Here is a 21,527-nt window from a genome sequence, read left to right as displayed (position 1 = left end):
AATGGATTTTGGTGTCGAAAAATTTGAGATCCAGAGCTCAAATTTTGTGTGTCGGAAATTCCAATGCAAAATGTCCAATGGAGCCTACAAACGGTCAGAATTTCCGACAAAGAGCTCCCATCAAACATTTTCCAAATCTGACCGCGTGTACACGGCATAAGAGGGGACCTCAGATTCTGTCCACACATGCATAGCACCCCTACACATTTACTAAATAAATGTAATGGTAAATATGCACACACAGTTTTTGGCATACCTTTATTAAGCTCCCTGGCGGTAATCCAGAGTCTGGCTCGGGTTAGGATTTTACTATCATAAGCGGTAACCCCGAGCCAGACTCGGGATCGCATCGCTGGATACAGGGAGAGGTTACTTACCTTGTCCCCTGGATCCAGCGATGTCCTCCGCGCTGTGTGATCGAGCCGTGCTCCGCTCAATTCACACAGTGCCCGAGTGCCGCCGAGCTCCGTTCCCTGCGACGTTACGGCGCATGGGACCAGAGATCGGCGCTAAATTCAAAAAGAGTTAAAATACACAAAACACACACAGTACTGTAATCTTACAGATTACAGTACTGTATAAAAAAATACACACCCCCTTTGTCCCTAGTGGTCTGTGCAGTGCCCTGTATGCACTTTTATATTATAAATAAAAAAAAATTCTGCCTGGAATTTGGAGATTGTCCATAGCAACCAAAAAGTGTCCCTTTATGTCAAAAGTGATTTTAGACCAACTAGCAAACAGCGATAATAAATTAGAATCACTTGCAGAATTGAGCGATAGCGATTTGTGGGGAAATTCGTCATCAAACACTAAATCTAATGACAGCGACAATTCTGCAAATGAGCAAATTTCAGTGTTTTTGGATTTGATTACATTATTGAATAATTTTTATTATTATTTATTATATTATAAACTTTATCATACCCGGGATGTCTGCTAGACTCTGGTTTGAACAGATTTAAGAGAGTTATTCCTAAGAATTACAGGACTACAATATAAAACGCCAAATTTCCATGCAAAATAATTGTACCGGTTTCAGCACCTAAAACCAGAATGAATCAGGGAGGTTAAACCCCCCCCCCCCCCCCCCCAAAAAAAAGTAAATTAATGTCACATGATGTAAATCCACGCCTAAGTCCAGTCTGCATTATTACACCAAATAAAAAATAGACTAAAGCTACCACAAAAAAAAATATTTAAAAAAGGTGTTTTAGTGAATTGACTATTACAGAAATAAATACTACATAAGTTATTTTAGTGCAAAATCTCACTTAGTATTTAGCTCTATCAGAAAAATATTATTCATATTTTTTTTGTTAATACTATTTAAAATGATCATAAATTATACATTTTGCAGAAATTATTTTAGGAATTAAGCTTATGTAGCCGTAATTCAATATTACTGCTATTTAAGTATTATAACAATTATCATACTGCAGAAATAGTTTCAATTATTAGGTCATGTAAAAGAAAGACATTATTATTAACATTATTTAAAGTTATCAACAAAATTATCATTCTTTAGAAATGTTTTTAAGGTATGAGCTTTTGTGAAAGAGATGCATTAATTTCATTAGCAATATTACATCAAGCATTACATTTTGCTATGAAGGTGTTAAAATGTATAAAAGATTGAATTTAATTGCTTGTAAATTACAACATTATGTTCTCTATAATTCCAAGTACCACTGTCCGCTCTGACATTGTTTTTTTTTCCCCCACCACAGTGTACATTGTGTATTTTTATGCAAATTCCAGCTTCCATGCCTCAAGGGATTGGCCTGGAGGGGAATTCAGCCAGGATTTGATTTATGGTACAATTGCAGCAGTTAGTTCATTTTATTGCTGGTATGTAACTTTTTTAGTTAGCCATGCTAACAGCTCTAACTTAAAAATTAAACCCTTTAAGTGGAACAATATTTATTGTGCCATTACGGGGAAACCTCTTGGTAGAAAAGGGCCTCAATCGGGGTCAAACTTCAAAGAAAAGCGATGCCAACAGACGAAGAAGGGTCATATAAATATGTATGAGTGTGCATACTGTGACCCGCACAAGTCATTGCAGAGCACCTGGGAGGGTGTAAATCCCTATTTTTCAAAAGGATAAAGAGCCGCGGGCAATTTCCTTCAGTGACTGAATTCTTTCCTAAGAATGCAAACTGGTTAATCCATATTTTTCCAAAATTATCACATGAAAGAAAGAAGATAAGCTTAAAAACGGAACATGAATAAGCTACCAAAATTAATATCTTTTCCTTATTCTCTCCTGTTTTTTTTTTTTTTTCCAATTTTGTCTCCAGTGTGATCGCTGCCTGCCACTTTTCAACGACAAACCATTTCGTCAAGGTGACCATGTGAATGCATTCAACTGCAGGCCATGCCAATGTTACAACCATTCATCCAGTTGTCATTATGATGCTACTGCCGACCCTTACCCCCATGACCATGGACGAGGGGGAGGGGGAGTGTGTGAAAACTGCTTGCACAATACTACAGGTAACAGGTTCAAGTGTTAAACTGTAAAGTAGATGTAAATTCTAACTGAATTTCAATTGTTTTGTTAAGGCATTGTGTATCATTAAATAATTGCCTTTATTTTTTATTTTTATTTTTAATAAAATGCTTCTAACTTTTATTTTTTTTATTCTTTGGTGCATCTCAGTGCTGTTGATATTCTGCAGCCTCTTTGCAGCCATTTCCTGTCTACCTGCAATTAGTCAGTACATTACTAGGGATTAGTGCTGTGGATATTGAAAGTTTCCAGGGAGAACAGGGAGAACATCAGTGAATGAGATTTACCTTTACACCAACTTCACACCTAAGCATTGTGGTAACACATGTATGTAAACACTGTAAAACTCACTATGATTCTCAAATATAGGTGCGTGGGGATGGTCCAGATGTTTGAATTGAACATAAGTTTGAATTGAATATCGAATGTTCATTTGTTCGCAGACGAACCGAACATATGGGGACGTTTGCAGCAAATTTGAGCACTGCAGAGCGCCCCAAAATGCTCTGCGAGATTGCAGTGCATTGATGGTTGCTGATTGGCCAAAGCATGCACCTGACCTTACCCAATCACAGCATGATCTGCTGTGAGAGCCATGATGGCTCAGGGGGCTAAGTCCATACATACACACACACACACACATACAGTGCAGAGTATATACTACAGTGCATTGAAGTGGTTAAGGAGAACCCTATGACAGAATTAAGAGAAAAAAACAGCATGCCCCCCCCCCCAAGCCAAACCAGGCCCTTTGGATCTAGCATGGATTTTAAGGGGAACTCCATGGCAAAATTTTTTAAACATTGGCGTGGGGTCCCCCCCAAAATCCACACCAGACCCTTATCCGAGCAAGCAGCCTGGCAGGCCAGGAAAGAACGAGGGTTTGAGTGAGCATCATACCAGGCCACTTCCCCTCAACATGAGCAGGGTGCTTTGAGGTCCCCATGTTGATGGGGACAAGAGCCTCTTCCCGACAACCCTGGCCAAGGGGCCCCAGATCCCGCCCCCCCCTCCTATGTGAATGGGTATCGGGTACATTGTACTCCTACTCATTCACAAAAAAGTGTCAAAAAGCAAAAACCACAATAGACAGTTTTTGACAATTCCTTTATTAAAAAAGAAAAAAGTGTCCTGCGATGTACATCAATCGTCAATCAAGCCACCCAACTCCAGCTCCTGATAAGCCTCCCACCAGCAGACCCTGACAACCAATGGCCATTGTTGTCGGGAAGAGGCTCTTGACCCTAAAGCACCCCCCCATGTTGAAGACATGTGGCCTGGTATGGTTCAGGAGGGGGTTGCTTGCTCACTCCCCCATCCTGTCCTCCAGGCTGCATGCTCAGATAAGGGTCTGGTATGGACTAATTTTTTTATTTTTTGGCTTAAAATCAATACCAGACCTGCCAAATCCATACCAGCCAAAGTTTAACTGAATTTTTTTCCTTGAAGCCCCATACACACTATCAGATTTTCTGCTGATTTTTGTCTTCCGATTTACCAAAACCATGTATTGCAAGGGCCTGCCTGATTGCATACAAATTGAAACTCCTAAGGTTTGACCTCACATTATATGGTTTTGGTAATTCTGAAGACAAAAATCAGCAGAAAATCTGATATTTATTATTGTTTCACTTTAGGCATTATTAAAATTATTGCTCCTGAAAAATCAGTCGTTTAAAAACAGATCTGTTAAATCTCATATGGATTTTAAGGGGCTACATCGTGCAAAGAAAATGTGTGGGGTCTCCCAGAAAATGCACACTAGACCTTAATTCAAGCATGTTGTCTGGTCTGGCGGGACAGGTCACATGCCCGCAACATGGGAGCCTTGTACCCAAGTTGACGAGGACAAGGTCCTCCTCACCACAACCCTGGCTGGTGGTCATGGGGCCTGTGAATGGGGAGTGATAGATAGCCCCTACTCATTCACAAAACAATGTCACCTAGAATGAAACACACCCACATTATTATTAAGAAAAATACCCCCAAAAATTCCTTGTTATAAATCAACTTATAAAAACCTTAATGTCCTGGCACACACAAACCATCGTGATAGCTCCTCTGTGATTCCCAGCCATGTAAGTGAATAGACCAGCTTAAGTAAGTGATAGGTAAGGACATGATGGGTGTGAGCACTCAGCACCCGCTTTTTCCTTAGTAACCATTGACAGCCGGAAGCTGTCATGTTCATTCTTGCCAATTGCTCTAAATGTTTGTCATTTGAATGAACGTCCACATAGCCAGTGTTCTGTCAACTTACAACAAAAAATACACTAGAAATGTGACTTTATACTGTAGGTACCTAACAACATACATGAAATAATATACACCGCTGTTAAAATGATACAAATTCAAAAGTAGCATTAGTGCTGTTCAATGGCCTATTTATAGATCCACAACGTGTCGACATTAAAAAACTGTTGTTTCACAGTATAATGTTGGCTATCCCACTTCACTCTGAGAATATATACATCCTTTGTTGTAGTCACATCAGATGACTTCAAGGTACTAGATGACAGTAGCAGGGGGGATCTCAACAGTTATGTCATAATTTGCTTCGTAGGTTCCAAATATCCCACTTCCTCAGACTTCCCTTCAATGTAAAAAAAATGATACCATTCCATTGCCCCTCAATAGATTGTGCTTGATCCTTAGAGAGGACAGCAGCTATATAGCTGCTCGTCAAAACCTTTCACCATCCAATAAATCTTGTAATCTGCAGTATGTGTTTTCCTGGTAAGGCAGGGGAAGAAATGTCCCTGCACTATATAGTTATAGGTGCCCTAACTTATGTTCAGACTAAACACTGAGCTTATCTTTACTCTGTAACTCTGATTAATACTTCTTTAAACTGGCTTTTTGTTGCAGAATTACAAACCTTGCCTTTCTGTCTTATCGGGTTTTAGCTGAGAAGGAACTTGTGGGTTTACAGTCTCAAGAAGACTTAATTTGGCATGCAGTGTTAACTTCAGAGTGGCCTTGGCTGCCTTGGCTGCATTAGAAGCTTTAAAGGCAAAACATATACATTGCTAAGAAAGCGAAGCCAATGCTGCTGCACACGTAAAGCAAGGTAGATAAAGGACTAGCAATACTAATGACTCCTCCCCTATATATGACGTCAGCTCTTCTAGACTGGGGATGTCACAGTTTCATTCACGACATCAGCCTTCCTAATGGGGCCCTCCTCCAGCCTCCAACTACCTGAGCTGCTATGGCTATAGTTATTAGACATGTGCACAGTGAAATATTCAGTTTCGAAATGTAACGGAAACCTGCCTGTGTTACATCAGAGGGGTGCGGGGTCACCCATACATCACAGGGAACCCCGGGTTTCCCCTTGCGTCAGAGGGGGGCGGGGTCAGGTGACGGATGGCCCCGCCCTCCGTATATAAGAAACGTCAGCCGCCGGAATGCCTGCAGTGTCTCCTCCATGGAGACAGAAGAAGGACGGATTCGCTGCGCTGGATGAGATGAGACATCGCTGGAGAGATGACCGTCCGTCGCTGGATAGCAAGAGTGGATTACCACCGCTGGGATCTTTTTTTTATTTTTTTATTTTTAATAAAGGAATTTTTCAAAAGTGTGTTTGTTTTATTTAACCATTTTTTACATCCTCCCAATGTTGAGGGCATGTGGCCTGGTACGGTTCAGGAGGGAGGGGGGCCGCTCTCTCGTCCCCCCCTCTTTTCCTGCGGCCTGCCAGGTTGTGTGCTCAGATAAAGGGTCTGGTATGGATTTTTAGGGGGAACCCCACGTAATTTTTTTTTTTAATTTGACGCGGGGTTCCCCTTAATATCCATACCAGACCTGAAGGGTCTGGTTATGGATATTTAGGGGGAACCCCACGTCAATTTTTTTCTTAAATTTGAGGCAGGGTTCCCCTTAATATCCATACCAGACCTGAAGGGCCTGGTAATTGAATTTGGGGGACCCCCACGCTTTTTTTAAAATGTATTTATTTATTTTTTTATCAATGACTTTCAATGAGTGTTCTCTGTATTACGGAGCCGACAATTCATAATAGCTGCGAGTGATTTTAAAGGACTTTTTTTCCTGCATAAATTACACTTTGTGCAGGGACAGTTCTAAGCACCAGAAACATGAGCCCCTTCACAGGCATACTATAGACAACCCCCCCCCCCCCTACGAAATTTAAAGGAATATTACACTTTTATTGTTTCACTTTAATCATTATTAAAATAACTGCTCCCGAAAAAACGTCCGTTTTTAAAACTTTTTTTTGCATTGATACATGTCTCCTGGGGCAGGACCCGGGTCCCCAAACACTTTTTAGGACAGTAACTAACTTGCAGAATCTTTTCTCTCTGTCAAATCTTTTTTCTCTGTCGAATATTTTCTCTATATAATCTTGGACTAATAGAGGTAAGGTTAGGCACATTCGACCACAGGTTCTATAGACAGATTGTTATTGTCAGAGTCATGTCGAATCTCCTATTCTATATCGAACTGTTGTAACAATGAAAACGAAAATAAAGCATTTATTTATGTCGGATCTTTCGTTTTTCGGATTTTGTGCTTTCGTTATCGTTTGTCAAAACGAAAACAAAAATAGCTGAAATTCGGACGAAAATGCATTCGGACGAAAACGAATGCACATGTCTATTGGATTCTGCACGTTCGTTATCGTTTCTTAAAACGATAATGAAAATACCCAAAATTCAGGGTAAAATTTATTTGGACAAAAACGAATGCACGTGTCTAATAGTTATACAGTTGGGCCTAGTGCTGCCACGTTGCGGGGTGGTAGACAGTCCTGAGCCCTGTGTAAGCTCTAACTAGTAATTGCTATGCGTTTACTGCCTTCACTTCTGGCAGCTGAATGGAACAATAAAAGAAGAGTAGAAGTACTTATTGGTATTGCTGCTGGCAACCCCTGTCTTTGTCCTCTTGCAGAACTGCCATTAGCATTTAGCATTCAACACCTTTGGGTGTGTGGGATACTTCCTTCACTTGCTGCCTGCTATGGTTCTACCCACAGGCCTCCATCTCACTACAGTGTTCCTGCATATCTGTAGTGGTGGATCTAACAAATTTAAAAACTAACACATTCTGATGTGTCAGATGCTGCAGTGCAGCTCTGAAAAAGATCAAGATTACTCAAGATCATATTTATGGGCAGCAGGATTGGTATTATTACTCTGAACATGGAAGGTTCTCTTTACTACTTTACATAAAGAAAGAGGGTTAGGACTTTAAATGAGGTGTGTATATTGTGGCTAATTAAAGGAGTCAACAAGTTAAACAAGTATTTATTTGTTTGCCATGATTGAGTAGGTACATGGCAGACAATACATGCAATTATGGCACATAATATAACAAATCATGCATCCAAATCATTTACATGTTAAAAGCATGAATAGAGTATACAATAGTATTGTCCTCAATAATAAAAAATCACTATAATATAACAGTTATAATCACCAAAGCCCATGTAAGTATGTATGCGTTGCATCCTAGTTAAGCCCGATGCGTTTCATGGGATCTATCCAATCATCAGGGGTGGATAGGTAGGTATATCAAAATCAACCATTCATAGACAAAAATTGGAAACGAATGAATATACATACATGGAGGATAAGATAGTCATCCCTGTAAGACTCACATATCTGCTTAGTGTGAAACAAACACACCGCCAGGATGCTAGGGCCGGAAAAGAATGCATGGTCTGGAAGCTGTGGTAATAGGGTCCTACATTTATGCTCCCTGTGTTCCTATTGGACTCTATTACCACAGCTTCCGGACAAGGCATTCTTTCCAGCCCTAGCACCCTGGTGGTGTGTTTGTTTCACACTAAGCAGATATGTGAGTCTTACAGGGATGACTATCTTATCATCACATTTATGTATATTCATTATTTTCCCATTTTTGTCTATGAATGGTTGATTTTGATATACCTACCTCTCTTTATAGCTGTATCATGCATCCGCCCCTGATGATTGGATAGATCCCATGAAACACGTCAGGCTTAACCTAGATGCAATGCATACATACTTACATGGTCTTTGGATCCAGGAAATACTGTGGATTGTAACTGTTATAATATAGTGATTTATAGTGACAATACTATTATATATTCTATTCATGCTTTTAACATGTAGATGATTTGGATGCATGATTTGTTATATTATGTGCCATTATTGCATGTATTGTCTGCCATGTACCTACTCAATCATGGCAAACAAATAAATGTTTCACTTTGACTCCTTTGATTAACCACAATATACACACCTCATTTAAAGTCCCGACCCTCTTTCTTTATGTACCTGAATAGGGTTGGAGATGCATGTTCCCATGTGTCTCATTTAAAGTCTCAAAAACCCCCTCTGCAATACTGTATGTAAGTATGCAATACTTTACAACTTTAATGGTATCCCAGTCTTAGTCTGTAGGGTTCAACATGGAGTTGGCCCACCCTTTGCAGCTATATCAACTTTAACTCTTCTGGGAAGGCTGTCCACAAGGTTTAGGAGTGTGTCTATGGGAATATTTGATCATTTTTCCAGAAGCGCATATGTGAGTTCAGGCACTGATGTTGGACAAGAAGGCCTGGCTTGCAGCCTGCGCTTTAATTCATCCCAAAGGTGTTCTATCGGGTTGAGGTCTTGACTCTGTGCAGGCCAGTCAAGTTCCTCCACCCCTCCTTTGGGCTTCTTCCCATGTGGCACTCCTAAGCCAATCAGCAAACACAGTAAAGCCACGTACACACGTAGCGGTATGTCCGACGTACTTAGTCTGGCGGACTTCCCGCCAGACTGTCGTCGGACTTTCCGAACGGGCTACTTGCCCACACACGGCACTTTTTGAGTGGACTAATACGGCGTACTAAGTCCGCCGTACTATCCGCCCTACTTTTGAAATGAACGGACTCGCCCACACACGCAGAGGAAAGTCCGCTCATTTCGAGCGTGTCTCCAGGTAGGCGGGGCCCACGAAGGAGGCGCCGCTGGCTCCGCCGCCTGGTATGGACTTAAAGGGAAACCCCAACGCCGAAAAAAATCGGCGTGGGGGTCCCCCCAAGTCCACAACAGACCCTTGTCCGAGCACGCTACCCAGCCGGCCAGGAAAGGGGGGGCGAGCGAGCGCCCCCCCCCTGAGCCGTACCAGTCCGCGTGCCCTCAACATGGGGGGTGCTTTGGGGAAGGGGGGGCCGCGCTGCCCCCCCACCCCAAAGCACCTTGTCCCCATGTTGATGAGGACAAGGGCCTCTTCCCGACAACCCTGGCCGTTGGTTGTCGGGGTCTGCGAGCGGGGGGCTTATCGGAATCCGGGAGCCCCCTTTAATAAGGGGGCCCCCGGATACCGGCCCTCCACCCTATGTGAATGAGTATGGGGTACAATGTACCCCTACCCATTCACCTGTAAAATAAAAGTACAAAAAAACACAACACACGATATAAAATACTTTATTGCACAGCTCCGGGGGTCTTCCGTCTTCGGGGGTCTTCTCGCCGGACTCCTCCGCTATCTTCTTGTAGCTCTTCTGCTAGCGGAGGAGCCCGGCTTTCTTCCTCGCCGCCGGCCTCTTCTTCCGACTTCGGGGGTCTTGTCCCCCTCTTCGGTTCTTCTGCCAGGCAACCGCGCCTTCTTATAGCTCTTTTACAGGCGGTGGCCCGGTCTTCTGTCGCCGCCGCCGCCTTCCGTTCTTCTTCTTCTTCTCCAGGAGATGTTGACTCGACGATCTCTCCGGTACGGCTCAGGAGGGGGGGGGGGGGCGCTCGCTCGCCCCCCCTTTCCTGGCCAGCCGGTAGCGTGCTCGGACAAGGGTCTGTTGTGGACTTGGGGAGGACCCCCACGCCGATTTTTTTCGGCGTTGGGGTTCCCCTTTAAGTCCATACCCGGCGGCGGGGCCAGCGACGTCTCCCTCGCGGGCCCCGCCTACCTGCAGACCCGCTCAAAATGAGCGGACTTTTCTCCGGGCGGGAAAAGTCCGCTCATTTCAAAAGTACGGCGGACTGGTATACACACGGCCGGATTGTCCGCCGAAATGCGAGTCCGGCGGGAAGATTGGAGTGCAACACGGCATTCTAAGTCCGCCGTACTTTCGGGTCAAAAAAGTATGGCGGAGGCTACACACGGGGGGATTGTTTGGCGGACTTGAGTTTGCCGGACTTTTCCACCGGATTGTTTGATCGTGTGTACGCGGCATAATTCACATGTCCACAATATTTTCTTCATTCTTGGTGGCTAAACAGAGAGTTGGTGGAGCAAAGGAAAGGTAAGTATGTGCTGCTGGGGAGGGGGTAAGAAGTAAAGCAAACCTGATGCTTTGCCTTACAAAGAGAAAGCACAGGTTTGTCTTAAGCCCCGTACACACGATCAGAAAATCTTACAAAAAATACTGCATTTGAATCGATCATACGGTAATCTGGTCGTTAGTACAGTACACCGCTTTAGTTAGAAATTTTCCAAAGAGACAAACATAAAAACTTTTCTCGCACAATACCAGATCGTACGATTATAATTTTGCCAGTAAAGTTTTCACCCAAAAATACAATACAATACATCACTTCCCAATTTTTTATTAGTATGAGAATTTTCGTTCTTTAGAAACCTCTTAATTTTCTATATGGAGACTAGCATGCAAACAAAAAAGAAATAGGCAATTTTTTCATCCGATAATCTCATTGTGTGTACCAGGCTTTAGTTTCAACAATGCTATGACCATTTTGAAGCCTATTTTTGATTATTTCAGCCAAGAAAAACAAACAGCACCAATCTGTTTCAACTGAAAAGTTTTGGATTCTGAGATTGGCTGCATGTCTTTATAGCGACACAACTTTGGGTTATAGAGCAGATGGAAGTTAAATGAGGTAAAACATTGTTTGAAACAGGTTCATAGTTTCATATGCTGCAGATCACTACATTGGCAGGTAGAGCCGAAAGGTGCATTAAAACGGACATTGTGAAAAATCTGAATTCTCCCCCCAGGAGCAAAGACTTTAAATCTGAGTCTCACAGATCATTTTCATAAATTTGAAGATTAAGCTTGTGACCCCTATCTATTGCAGGAAGAAACTGCGAAGTCTGCAAGGATGACTTTTTCCAGCAATTTGATGCCGACCCCACTGCCACCGACGTTTGCCAGCCTTGCAACTGTAACGAGGAAGGCACCGTTAACAAAAGTCAGGACTGTGAAAAGGTAATGATGGCAAATGATTGGGAGAAATTTGACCTTGGAGGTTCTGTCATTTCAAAACTCCAGTGGGTACTTACCTGTACAGTAATGTGGGGATACATGAAAACATTATCAGTAGATTAAAGTGACCCAGTCACTATGTTGCAAAATTTGAACAAGAGACAGCTGTTAAATATGAAGCTCTGTACTTATTTTTCCAGTGGGCAGTGTTTTTCCTCTCTTGAAGAGCTTTAAGCACTTTCAGGCATGTTCTCGCTGGGCATTGTAGTTCTTCCCATTGACCTCTATGTCTTATTTTACAGAATAAAGGCTCGCTCACACAAGCTTTGGTCTTTAAATCGCTTTTCAGGGCACACATTTGATAGGTGGTAGGGAGACCTTGTTTTGCTTCCTCATTGGTTGCTTTAACCCCTTGATCGCCACACTAGTGCGCCACACTAGTGCGCCACAACTAAGTGCTTGGCACCCGCTTGCAGGGCACATTCAGAGTGGCCCTATGGCACTTGGCACTATGTCCACTGAAAGCAACAGAGGATATAATTTCATGCTTTGCTTCGTGGCCGTGGCATATGTACACCCCAGCCGCTGCCTCTACAGCTAAAGTGGGGTAGCGGTTTGGAGGTTGTAAATCTGTGGCTCAACTGCTCCCAATCTCAAGTGTGGAGGAGTCTTAAGTCTTACTAAAAAGTCTCATTAACCCTTTGACGTTCTTCTCCACCGTTTGGTAGAGCACATTTTGAGTCACGCTAAGTCATTGAAAAATTTGGACTTTAAAGGGTTAAAGTCCCATTAAAATTATGTTACAAAGCTGCAGGATCACTGCAAGGGTTAGTATTTAATTAACTGGTACTACTTTTTCATTGATTAGAGCAGCATTTTCTCAACCTTTTAACATCAAACACAAACTCTTGAAATAATTTTCAGTTCTCCAGAAACCCATGCTAAAAATGGTTATACCTACAGCTTATGGTGCAATAGTGTGATAAACAAGTTGCATAAAGGTTTAAGTAAAATAATAAATAACTTACTGTATCTAGCGCATTTAACACCCATGACTGTTCATATATTAACCACCACTTCATTTTACCTTCTTTAATGCATTTCATCAACATGGCAATAATTCATAGAACTTCCTGATTTTCAATGACATTTGGGGAAAATAAAAATTCTTGATCTTGCTCTTCTCTACTGGCTGCTGCAAGACACAGCAATTGATACACAGCTTGATAGTCATGTGTAATACTAATTTTATCCTGCCCTGGAGGGAGTTAGGTAAGGGTGATGGTCAAATGTCTGCAAACTTTTGGCCATATAGTGTGGAAGACCTGAAGTGTGGAAGCTGTGCCACAAAAGGCAAGCAGAAGGCAAAGGAATAGCCCCCAGCTGCAGCTGATCTTCCCCTTATTACCACATCTTGTTCTGCACTGTGTCTGTGTGGAGGTGCCCATCTTGGTAGAGGCAGGGCTTTGCTTCCTCATGTTTGAGCTGCCTGCCAATCAGAATGCATGGAGCAGAAGCAAGTAGATCCTTGCACCCCAGCTCCTCAAATACAGCTTCCTCTTCAGCAAGTTGAACAGTGAGTAGCATAATAGTAACATCACCAAATCACAATCCAAATCTGGAGAGAATATCAGTCAGAGGCAGCAGTGCCTTTGTTGATCTCACATTGCAACTATACAGATTTAAGGCTGTAGGGGTGGGAAGTGCACTACTATTTTCAAGAAGAGTTCTACCTAGAATAATGGTCGATTTTTCCTTAAAACTGCTTAAACTGAGCATGGTCAAAGCAAAGGTTTACTTTTAAGGATTAAAAAAAAAAAATGTAAAGTGAACTTTGCTTTGCCCGCTCAGTGTAAAGTTTAACTGCCCTCTCCCCAGCAGTACATTCTTAACTTTTCTTGTGCATCTCTTTGTTTGCCCCCCTACATGCAAAATAATGGAGGGTGAAGTGACCCAATTCGGTGGAACATCTTACTGTGAGAATAAGGAGGCAGCCAGTCATTGCTAAATTCCACTTCATGCCCAACTTTCAAGTGAATCCAGTGGCCTTAATACTTTCTGAAAAGAAGGAGTAGAGCGCCAAATGATCAGCTCAAAAGTCCATATATCTTTATTCTTGACAGTGTAGTGGCAACCAGTAGCTAGTAGCCAATGCATTTTAGGGGCACCCGCAACACCGCTACATAGCCACCGATCCAATACACAACTACTGAGCTCTATACATTTGCTTGTTTTCAGATCAATTACCCCTTTCAGGAGATTTTACCACAGTCCATTTAGGAACTCTAGCAATCTCAATCAAGTGCTGATGAAGGGTGATTCTTTGGTCCTGGAAATGCATTGGTCGCTACACTGTCAAGAACATAGATACAGTATTTGAACTTTTAAGTTGATCATTTAGTGCTCTAATCCTTTTAATCACTCAAACTTCTCAAACCGGGAGGTTTCCATTCAGTGGTATTTTCTTTCCACTTGGTGTTCTCTGAACGGCCAAGGTCAATTTGGTGAGAAATACCATCAATCTATTTATATAGAAACCAAATTTTGTGTCCAGCTGCTCATTTTTATTCTAATACTTTCTTAAGAGCTGACCTGGAACAAGCCTTTATATTTTGAGTTCAGACTTTAGTAGTTGTTCCAGGTCAGTGACACAGAATATAAGAAAGTCAAATGGAGCCAGGCAAATGGTATTCATAGAAGGTCAATGATACAAGCCTCCATAATTCACTAAATACAGGTTCCTTTAAAGTAGATGCAAACCCAGTCATTAAACTTTCATTTAACCTTTAACATGTTAAAATCTATTTCAATGTACAGCTTTCGTTAAAATAATATTTGGTGATCCTACCATGAAGGTCTTGACAATTTATGGTTTGGTGGGGGACAACTATCTCCCAAAATGTCACATGCACAGCTGTATGTTCTGACACATATTGCGCAGGTGTGGTCCACCATCAATGCCAGTCTAGAGCAATGATGAGCGACTGATGATGGAGCAGGTGCATGCAGACAGGAAGTGAGTAAGAAAAGCTGTAAAATGGGATGAGAAAAAATTGAAAGCAAAATGTTATGAAAAAATGTCATCCAATTTGAGTTTAAAGTGGTTGTAAAGGCTTAAAATAATTTACCTCCATGCAATCTATGCATGAAGGTAAAATACCTTCTGTGTGCTGCCTTCCCTCACAGCCCCCCAATGCTCACCTGAGCCCCCTCAATCCAGTGATGTGCAAGGGAGCCTCAGCTCTCTCTCCTCATTGGCTGAGACACGGCAACAGGAGCTGCTGGCTCCCGCCCCTGTGAATCACAGCCAGTGAGCCAATGAGGAGACAGCAGGGGCAGGGCTGAGCTGCGGCTCTATATGTCTGAATTGTCATCATTAGGGATGAGCTTCGTGTTCGAGTCGAACATACGTTCGACTCGAACATCGGCTGTTCGCCCGTTCGGCGAATTCCGAACGTTATGGGCCGTTCGCGCCAAATTCGTGTGGCGCTCACGGCCCACAATGCACTGCGATGGCGCAGTGCATTGCTGGCTCATGATTGGCCAAGCATGCACTGTGACCCCGCATGCTTGGCCAATCACAGTGGCGGCAGCGAGGAGAGCCATGATTGGCCACAGGCAGGATGCCTGTGGCCAATCATAGCTCAGGCTGTGTAGTACACGCCCCACACTATATAAGGCCGCCAGCGCGGCGGCCTTGTGTAGTGTGTTGGCGTCTGAAGCAGTTAGTGGGTGTTCTGTGTACCTTCAACACAGTATACACCGATCGTTATCGGCCGATTTTCGATCTTGCTCTTCTGTAGTGGTTGTTGTCTGCGTGCCCTGACCGCAGTATACACCGCTATATTCACCTCACCTATATAGCTAGTGATCTATCTTTTATAATAGAGCTTGCAGTCAGTAGTGTTAGGAGCACACCACTATATCCACCTACATAGCTCTTCTCTATTTGAGCCCACTTGCCATCTGCAGGAGTTATTGGAAGTTGTGTGTGCCTCCAGCACAGCACAGTATACATCTGTATATACCCCTTTATCTCTGGTGTTCTATAATAAAGGCATCTGCAGGAGTTAGTGGGTGTTTTCTGCCTCCAGCACAATATACACCTGTATCTACCCTTTATTGTTGTTCTCTAATAGAGCCATCTGCAGGGCTTAGTGGGTGTTGTGTGACTCCATTACAGTATACCCCTTTATCTCTGGTGTTCTATAATAAAGGCATCTGCAGGAGTTAGTGGGTGTTTTCTGCCTCCAGCACAATATACACCTGTATCTACCCTTTATTGTTGTTCTCTAATAGAGCCATCTGCAGGGCTTAGTGGGTGTTGTGTGACTCCATTACAGTATACCCCTTTATCTCTGGTGTTCTATAATAAAGGCATCTGCCTAGAGGTGATTCAGTTTGCATTGTGCGCTATACAAGTATTTCATTCATTCATTCATGCAGGAGTTAGTGGGTGTTGTGTGCCTCCAGCACAATATACACTACCCAACTGCTATTTTACCCAACTCCCTTCAGGCCATTACCATGTCTGGAAGGCCAGCAAGGAGAGGTAGACAGGCGCGAGCCGATAAAAGAGGGCAAGCAGGCTCTGTGTCTAGAGACAACAGTGCTGGTCGTGGACGCGGTGCATTGTCATCAGCACGTGGCCATGGGACACGCTTGTCCTTCTTTTCGGCAGCTGGATATGTTGAACCGCAACATGCCAATGACTTGGTAGAGTGGATGACCAAGCCCTCTTCATCCTCCTCATCCTCTCTCACCCAGTCTCAGGGTACTAGCAAAGCAGCTGCCAACGCATCGTCTTCCCTCATCTCAATGTCATCATCAGTGACTCCTTCCCTAGACCCACCACGTCCTCCTGAGGAGTCGCCTGAACTCTTTGAGCACAGTGTTGGCTACATGCTCCAGGAGGATGCCCAGTGTTTTGTAGGCTCTGATGATGACACTCAGCTAGAGGAAGGCAGTAGCGTGAATGCAGAGAGAGGCGATGCTCAAGAAGGACAGCAATCTGGCAGTCATGTTCCACAAGCTGCAGCATACTGCCAGGTTTTCTACAGCGATGAAGAGGGAGGGGATGATGAGGGCACTGACTCCACGTGGGTGCCTGGTAGGAGAGAGGAGGAGGAGGAGGCACATGTCCAATGAGGCAGGATGCCCTTCGGGGGCCAGCTTAGGGGCAGCACACCGACTGAATCACACCGCAGAGCTCCGCCTGTGCAGGGCGCTGCCTCTGCGCGTTATTCTAAAAGTTCTTTGGTGTGGGCCTTTTTTGAGACGTGTGCATCAGATCGCACCGCTGCTATTTGCAACATATGTCTCAAGCGTATCTCGCGTGGCCAAAACATCAGCCGCTTGGGCACCACATGCTTGACCAGACATATGTTGACCTGCCATGCAGCTCGTTGGCAAGCGTACCTCAAAGACCCACACCAAAGAACAAATCGGACCTCTCCTTGCTCCTCATCAGCTGGCATCTCCAACCCCACTAGACCTTCAGTCCTCTCTGAAACCTGCTCTGAGAGGAATGAAGGTGTAGAATTAGGTGTGTCACAGCCAAGTGCTTCCGGGCACTCTGCTAGCAGTACACCCACGTCCGATTATAGCAGGCAAATGTCCCTGCCCCAGCTGCTGGACCGGCGAAAGAAGTTCACTCCCAGCCATCCACATGCCCAGCGGTTGAATGCTAGCTTGGCTAAATTGCTAGCACTTCAACTGCTGCCTTTTCAGTTGGTAGACTCGGCCCCCTTCCGTGAGTTTGTACATTGTGCGGTTCCTCAGTGGCAGGTCCCCAAACACCACTTTTTCTCACGGAAGGCGATTCCGGCTCTCTACCGGCATGTGGAAGGCAATGTCCTTGCCTCGCTGGACAGGGCGGTCAGCGGTAAGGTGCATATTACCGCTGACTCATGGTCCAGCAGGCATGGACAGGGATGTTACCTGTCTTTCACGGCCCATTGGGTCACTCTTCTGGCAGCTGGGAAGGATGCAGGACAAGGTGCAGTAGTGTTGGAGGTTGTTCCGCCACCATGCCTCCAAAATGCTACTATTGGTTGTGACACACCTCTCTCCTCCACCCCCTCCTCTTCTTCTTCCTCCATGGCCTCTTCCAGTGCTCTGTCCTCAGAACCAGCGGTGCTCCGTAGGCGTTCCAGGGGCTACGCAAGTACGCAGGCAAAACGATGCCATGCCGTGCTTGTGCTGGTTTGTTTGGGGGACAGGAGCCACACTGGGGCGGATGTTTTGTCAGCTCTGCAGGGGCAGGCCGAGAGGTGGTTGACGCCACGCCAGCTTAAGCCAGGAATGGTGGTTTGCGACAATGGCACCAACCTCCTCTCCACCCTCCGACAGGGACAACTGACCCATGTGCCCTGTGTAGCTCACGTCCTTAACCTGGTGGTGCAGCGGTTCTTGGGCAGGTACCCCAGCTTACAGGATGTCCTGAAGCAGGCCAGGAAAGTCTGTGTGCATTTCCGCTGATCATTTAATGCCTGTGCTCGGCTGGCTGAGCTCCAAAAGGAGTTGAACCTGCCCAAGAACCGCCTTATATGTGACATGCCCACCAGGTGGAACTCAACGTTGGCCATGCTGCAGCGGCTGCACACGCAGCAGAGGGCCACCAATGAGTACCTGTGCGACTACGGCACCATAACAGGGTCAGGGGAGCTCGTTTTTTTCTCACCACGCCAGTGGGGCATGATCAGGGATGCATGCACTGTCCTGTCACCGTTTGAGGAGGCCACAAGGATGGTGAGCAGTGACAGTGCATGCATCAGTGACACTGTACCTCTTGTCCACCTCTTGGAGCATACGCTGCGTGGAATAATGGACAGGGCACTTGAGGCAGAACAGAGGCAGGAAGAGGAGGACTTCCTTGCCTCTCAAGGCCCCCTTTATCCAGACAGTGTTCCTGCTGTTCCCTTAAGTTGAAATATTGGATGGTGAAAAGCAAAAACAAACCAGGCAGAAGTCATCATTGGTAGATTTATAGCAAAAGGGTATAAAGAAACACACCTACGACTTCTCAAAGAAAAAGTAATGAAGATGGAAAGAAAAAAATTGTTTGAAAGGACAGAAACCACCAAGAAAGTAAAGAACATAGAGACTGCCTTTTTTACAGGTTTTAACAGACAGCACAAAGAAATAGAAAGAATTATAAAGAAGCACTGGCCCATTTTAAAGATGGATGATACATGGAAGAAGTTCCTACCGAACAATCCTTCATTCATCTATAGGAGGGCTCCTACTCTAAGGAACAAACTAGTAAGGAACACAATTGACCCCCCACGAGAAATCAAGATTGCTAGGAATCTAAGAGGGTTCTTCAAATGTGGCAATTGCCTTCCTTGCCGCCAGAGTAAAAAAAAACAGTAGAAAAACAAGTACCTTCACCTCAACCACCAATGGAAAAGAATACACAATCAAGGAACTGATCACCTGTAAGAGTACCCATGTCACATATGTCATTGAATGCCCCTGTCATAAACAGTACGTGGGACGAACCACACGGGAACTGCACGATAGAATCAGGGAGCACATTACCAACATTAAAAATGGGTACGATAAACATAGCGTCTCACAACACTTCAGAGACTTCCACAATCGGGACCCGAATCAAATGATATTTTACGGGATAGACAAGATTAAAGGACACTGGACAGGAGAGGATAAAACTATTAAAGTTTCACAAAATGAGACAAGATGGATTTTCAACTTGGACACTTTACAACCAGCGGGAATGAATATAGATCTGGATCTTAATTGTTTTTTAACCAATTTTTAAGAGGATTTTTAATGCCTGATAACCAAAAATTATATTTTTAAAGTGATTCCTAATCAATAAATCCTAAGGGTAGATGCATACAAACCCAATTAAAGCCCCAGGGGCAATTTTTGGATTTGGGATAAGATGACATTTCCCCAAACACCTAATTTCAAAAAAGGTTAGGCCCTAACTTTAATGCCCACTCATTGTGGAGCCAATAAGGTACCACTGCCCTTCATAGCAGCTGCAATAGGGGACTGAAAATACCACTTAAATTCTCTTTCACAATATATATAGGTCGATTGTAATATATTCATAAAAAAGGTTATATAGACATTAATACAAATTCCCTTTCACAGCATATATAGGTCGAATGTAATATATCCATAAAAAAGGTTATTTAGATACACCTGAAAACGTGCAATATAGCAACAATACCAACCTCCTTTTACTGAGTAAACACAAAACTCAGATAGTAACTTAGGGCACTTAGTACATGTCCCTGTCATTTTTACTGTACCATTTATTTTTGTTGATTATTTTTATTTTTATTTTTATCTTCATTTTAAACTTTATAAACTATTTTAGAAGATTTAAAATTAAACTTTATTTTAATTACATTTTTTTTAAAAGAATATGTTTTTTAAAAAGAATACAGTTATAAACAAAAGTACTGACATAAATAAAAACAATTGCTTAGGAAAAGTCAAATTTTACCTTTTCATAGTTTATGTTCTCTACCCTGACTTTCCTCAGGAGGAGGTTCCCTCATATTATAGGACTCCAAGTTTTATTATTTCTGAAACTTCTCAACCCCACAAGTTTATTATTTATATAAAGAATAGATCTACTATATATCCCTTTATTTAAATTTTTATTTTTACTTTATATTTATCTTTTATTTATCTTTATCTGATTTTATGCTTATTAATTTTCATAAATTTTTTCATTTTTGGAACTGCCACAATTTGCTGTAACACTATGTAATTTATGTAGCCGCCGGCTTGTGAACAAGGATTCACTAACCCCGGCGTTCCCTGATACAAATGCAACAAAACCTCTGGTGAGAGCATTCACATTATTATTCACCGTGCACTGGGAGCAGCAGTTGCAGACACTTTTTGAAGATATTCACAGAAGAATTTTCACTGTTTATGACATCATTTTTACTGTTATTAGTCACGTGTTTCTAGGATGTGGCACTCAGTACACTATTTATGAAAACGTGGGACTTTCACAGATCAACATTTTTTAGGATCTGATGTAGTAGAGATACAGAATTTTTAAAATTATTTTTCCTTATTTTTTCTTATTTGATTTTGATTTTTATGTTCAAATTTTACTTTTCTTTTGCATGGTTGTCACTTGCATTTCCATCATCAATTTTAGTAATTGTATGTTCACTTAAGGTGAATTTTTATATAATAGGATTTGCACCTTCATGATACTAACACAGGTACATGCGGTTTTTCTTCCAAAAAATCACTAGAAATTATTGGTTGTTACAAATAGAATTGCTTATTTTTTTATCACTTACCAGCATGCTGGAAAATCTATATAGCAGCTAAATTACAGTTTTTTATATTTTGATTTTGTTTCACTATCCAATATTTCAACCTATTTCAACTTAGAATTGTTTATGTTTTTATCACTTACCAGCAGGCTGGAAAATTTATACAGCAGCTAAATTACAGTTTTTTTTCACATATTTTGTTTTTGTTTTTGCTTTTCACCATCCAATATTTCAACTTAAGGGTATAGCGCCAAGTCTATTTCTCCCTCTATCTTACCAGTATTTCCACCCATACAGGGTGGGAAATTAAATAGAGGCCGCTCATACCATAATCATATCTTTTTGCTCCATAGCGCAACCTCCCCTCATTTTTGCTTTTCAGTGTTCCTGCTGTGCCACCCATCACACAGGAAGAGGATGAGGAGGAGGAAGAGGAGGAGGAGGATGATTGTGTCAGCATGGAGGTGGGGGCTGGCACTCAGCATCAGCAGCAGCAGTCTTGTAGGGATGATTTACAGTCCCAAGAAACACGTGGACTTGTACATGGCTGGGAGGAGGTAGCTGCGGATCATGTTGC

The 21,527-nt window shown here is 43.0% G+C and overlaps 1 protein-coding gene across 1 annotated transcript in view; it reads left to right on the top strand.

Annotated features, from left to right (window-relative positions):
- USH2A (usherin) overlaps positions 1–21,527 on the top strand; it is a 437,205-nt gene that overhangs the window by 160,722 nt on the left and 254,956 nt on the right. Inside the window, exons 10-11 of the mRNA XM_077485085.1 lie at positions 2,304–2,499; positions 11,545–11,675. Of these exons, the coding sequence (XP_077341211.1) occupies positions 2,304–2,499; positions 11,545–11,675 (327 nt within the window). The remainder of the gene's footprint in view (positions 1–2,303; positions 2,500–11,544; positions 11,676–21,527) is intronic.

The sequence above is a fragment of the Lithobates pipiens genome, unplaced genomic scaffold (genome assembly GCF_037356315.1).
Source record: "Lithobates pipiens isolate NorthernLeopardFrog02 unplaced genomic scaffold, aLitPip1_a1.2 Scaffold_18, whole genome shotgun sequence".
Lineage (NCBI taxonomy): Eukaryota > Metazoa > Chordata > Amphibia > Anura > Ranidae > Lithobates > Lithobates pipiens.
This window is presented reverse-complemented; position numbering and strand designations above follow the sequence as displayed.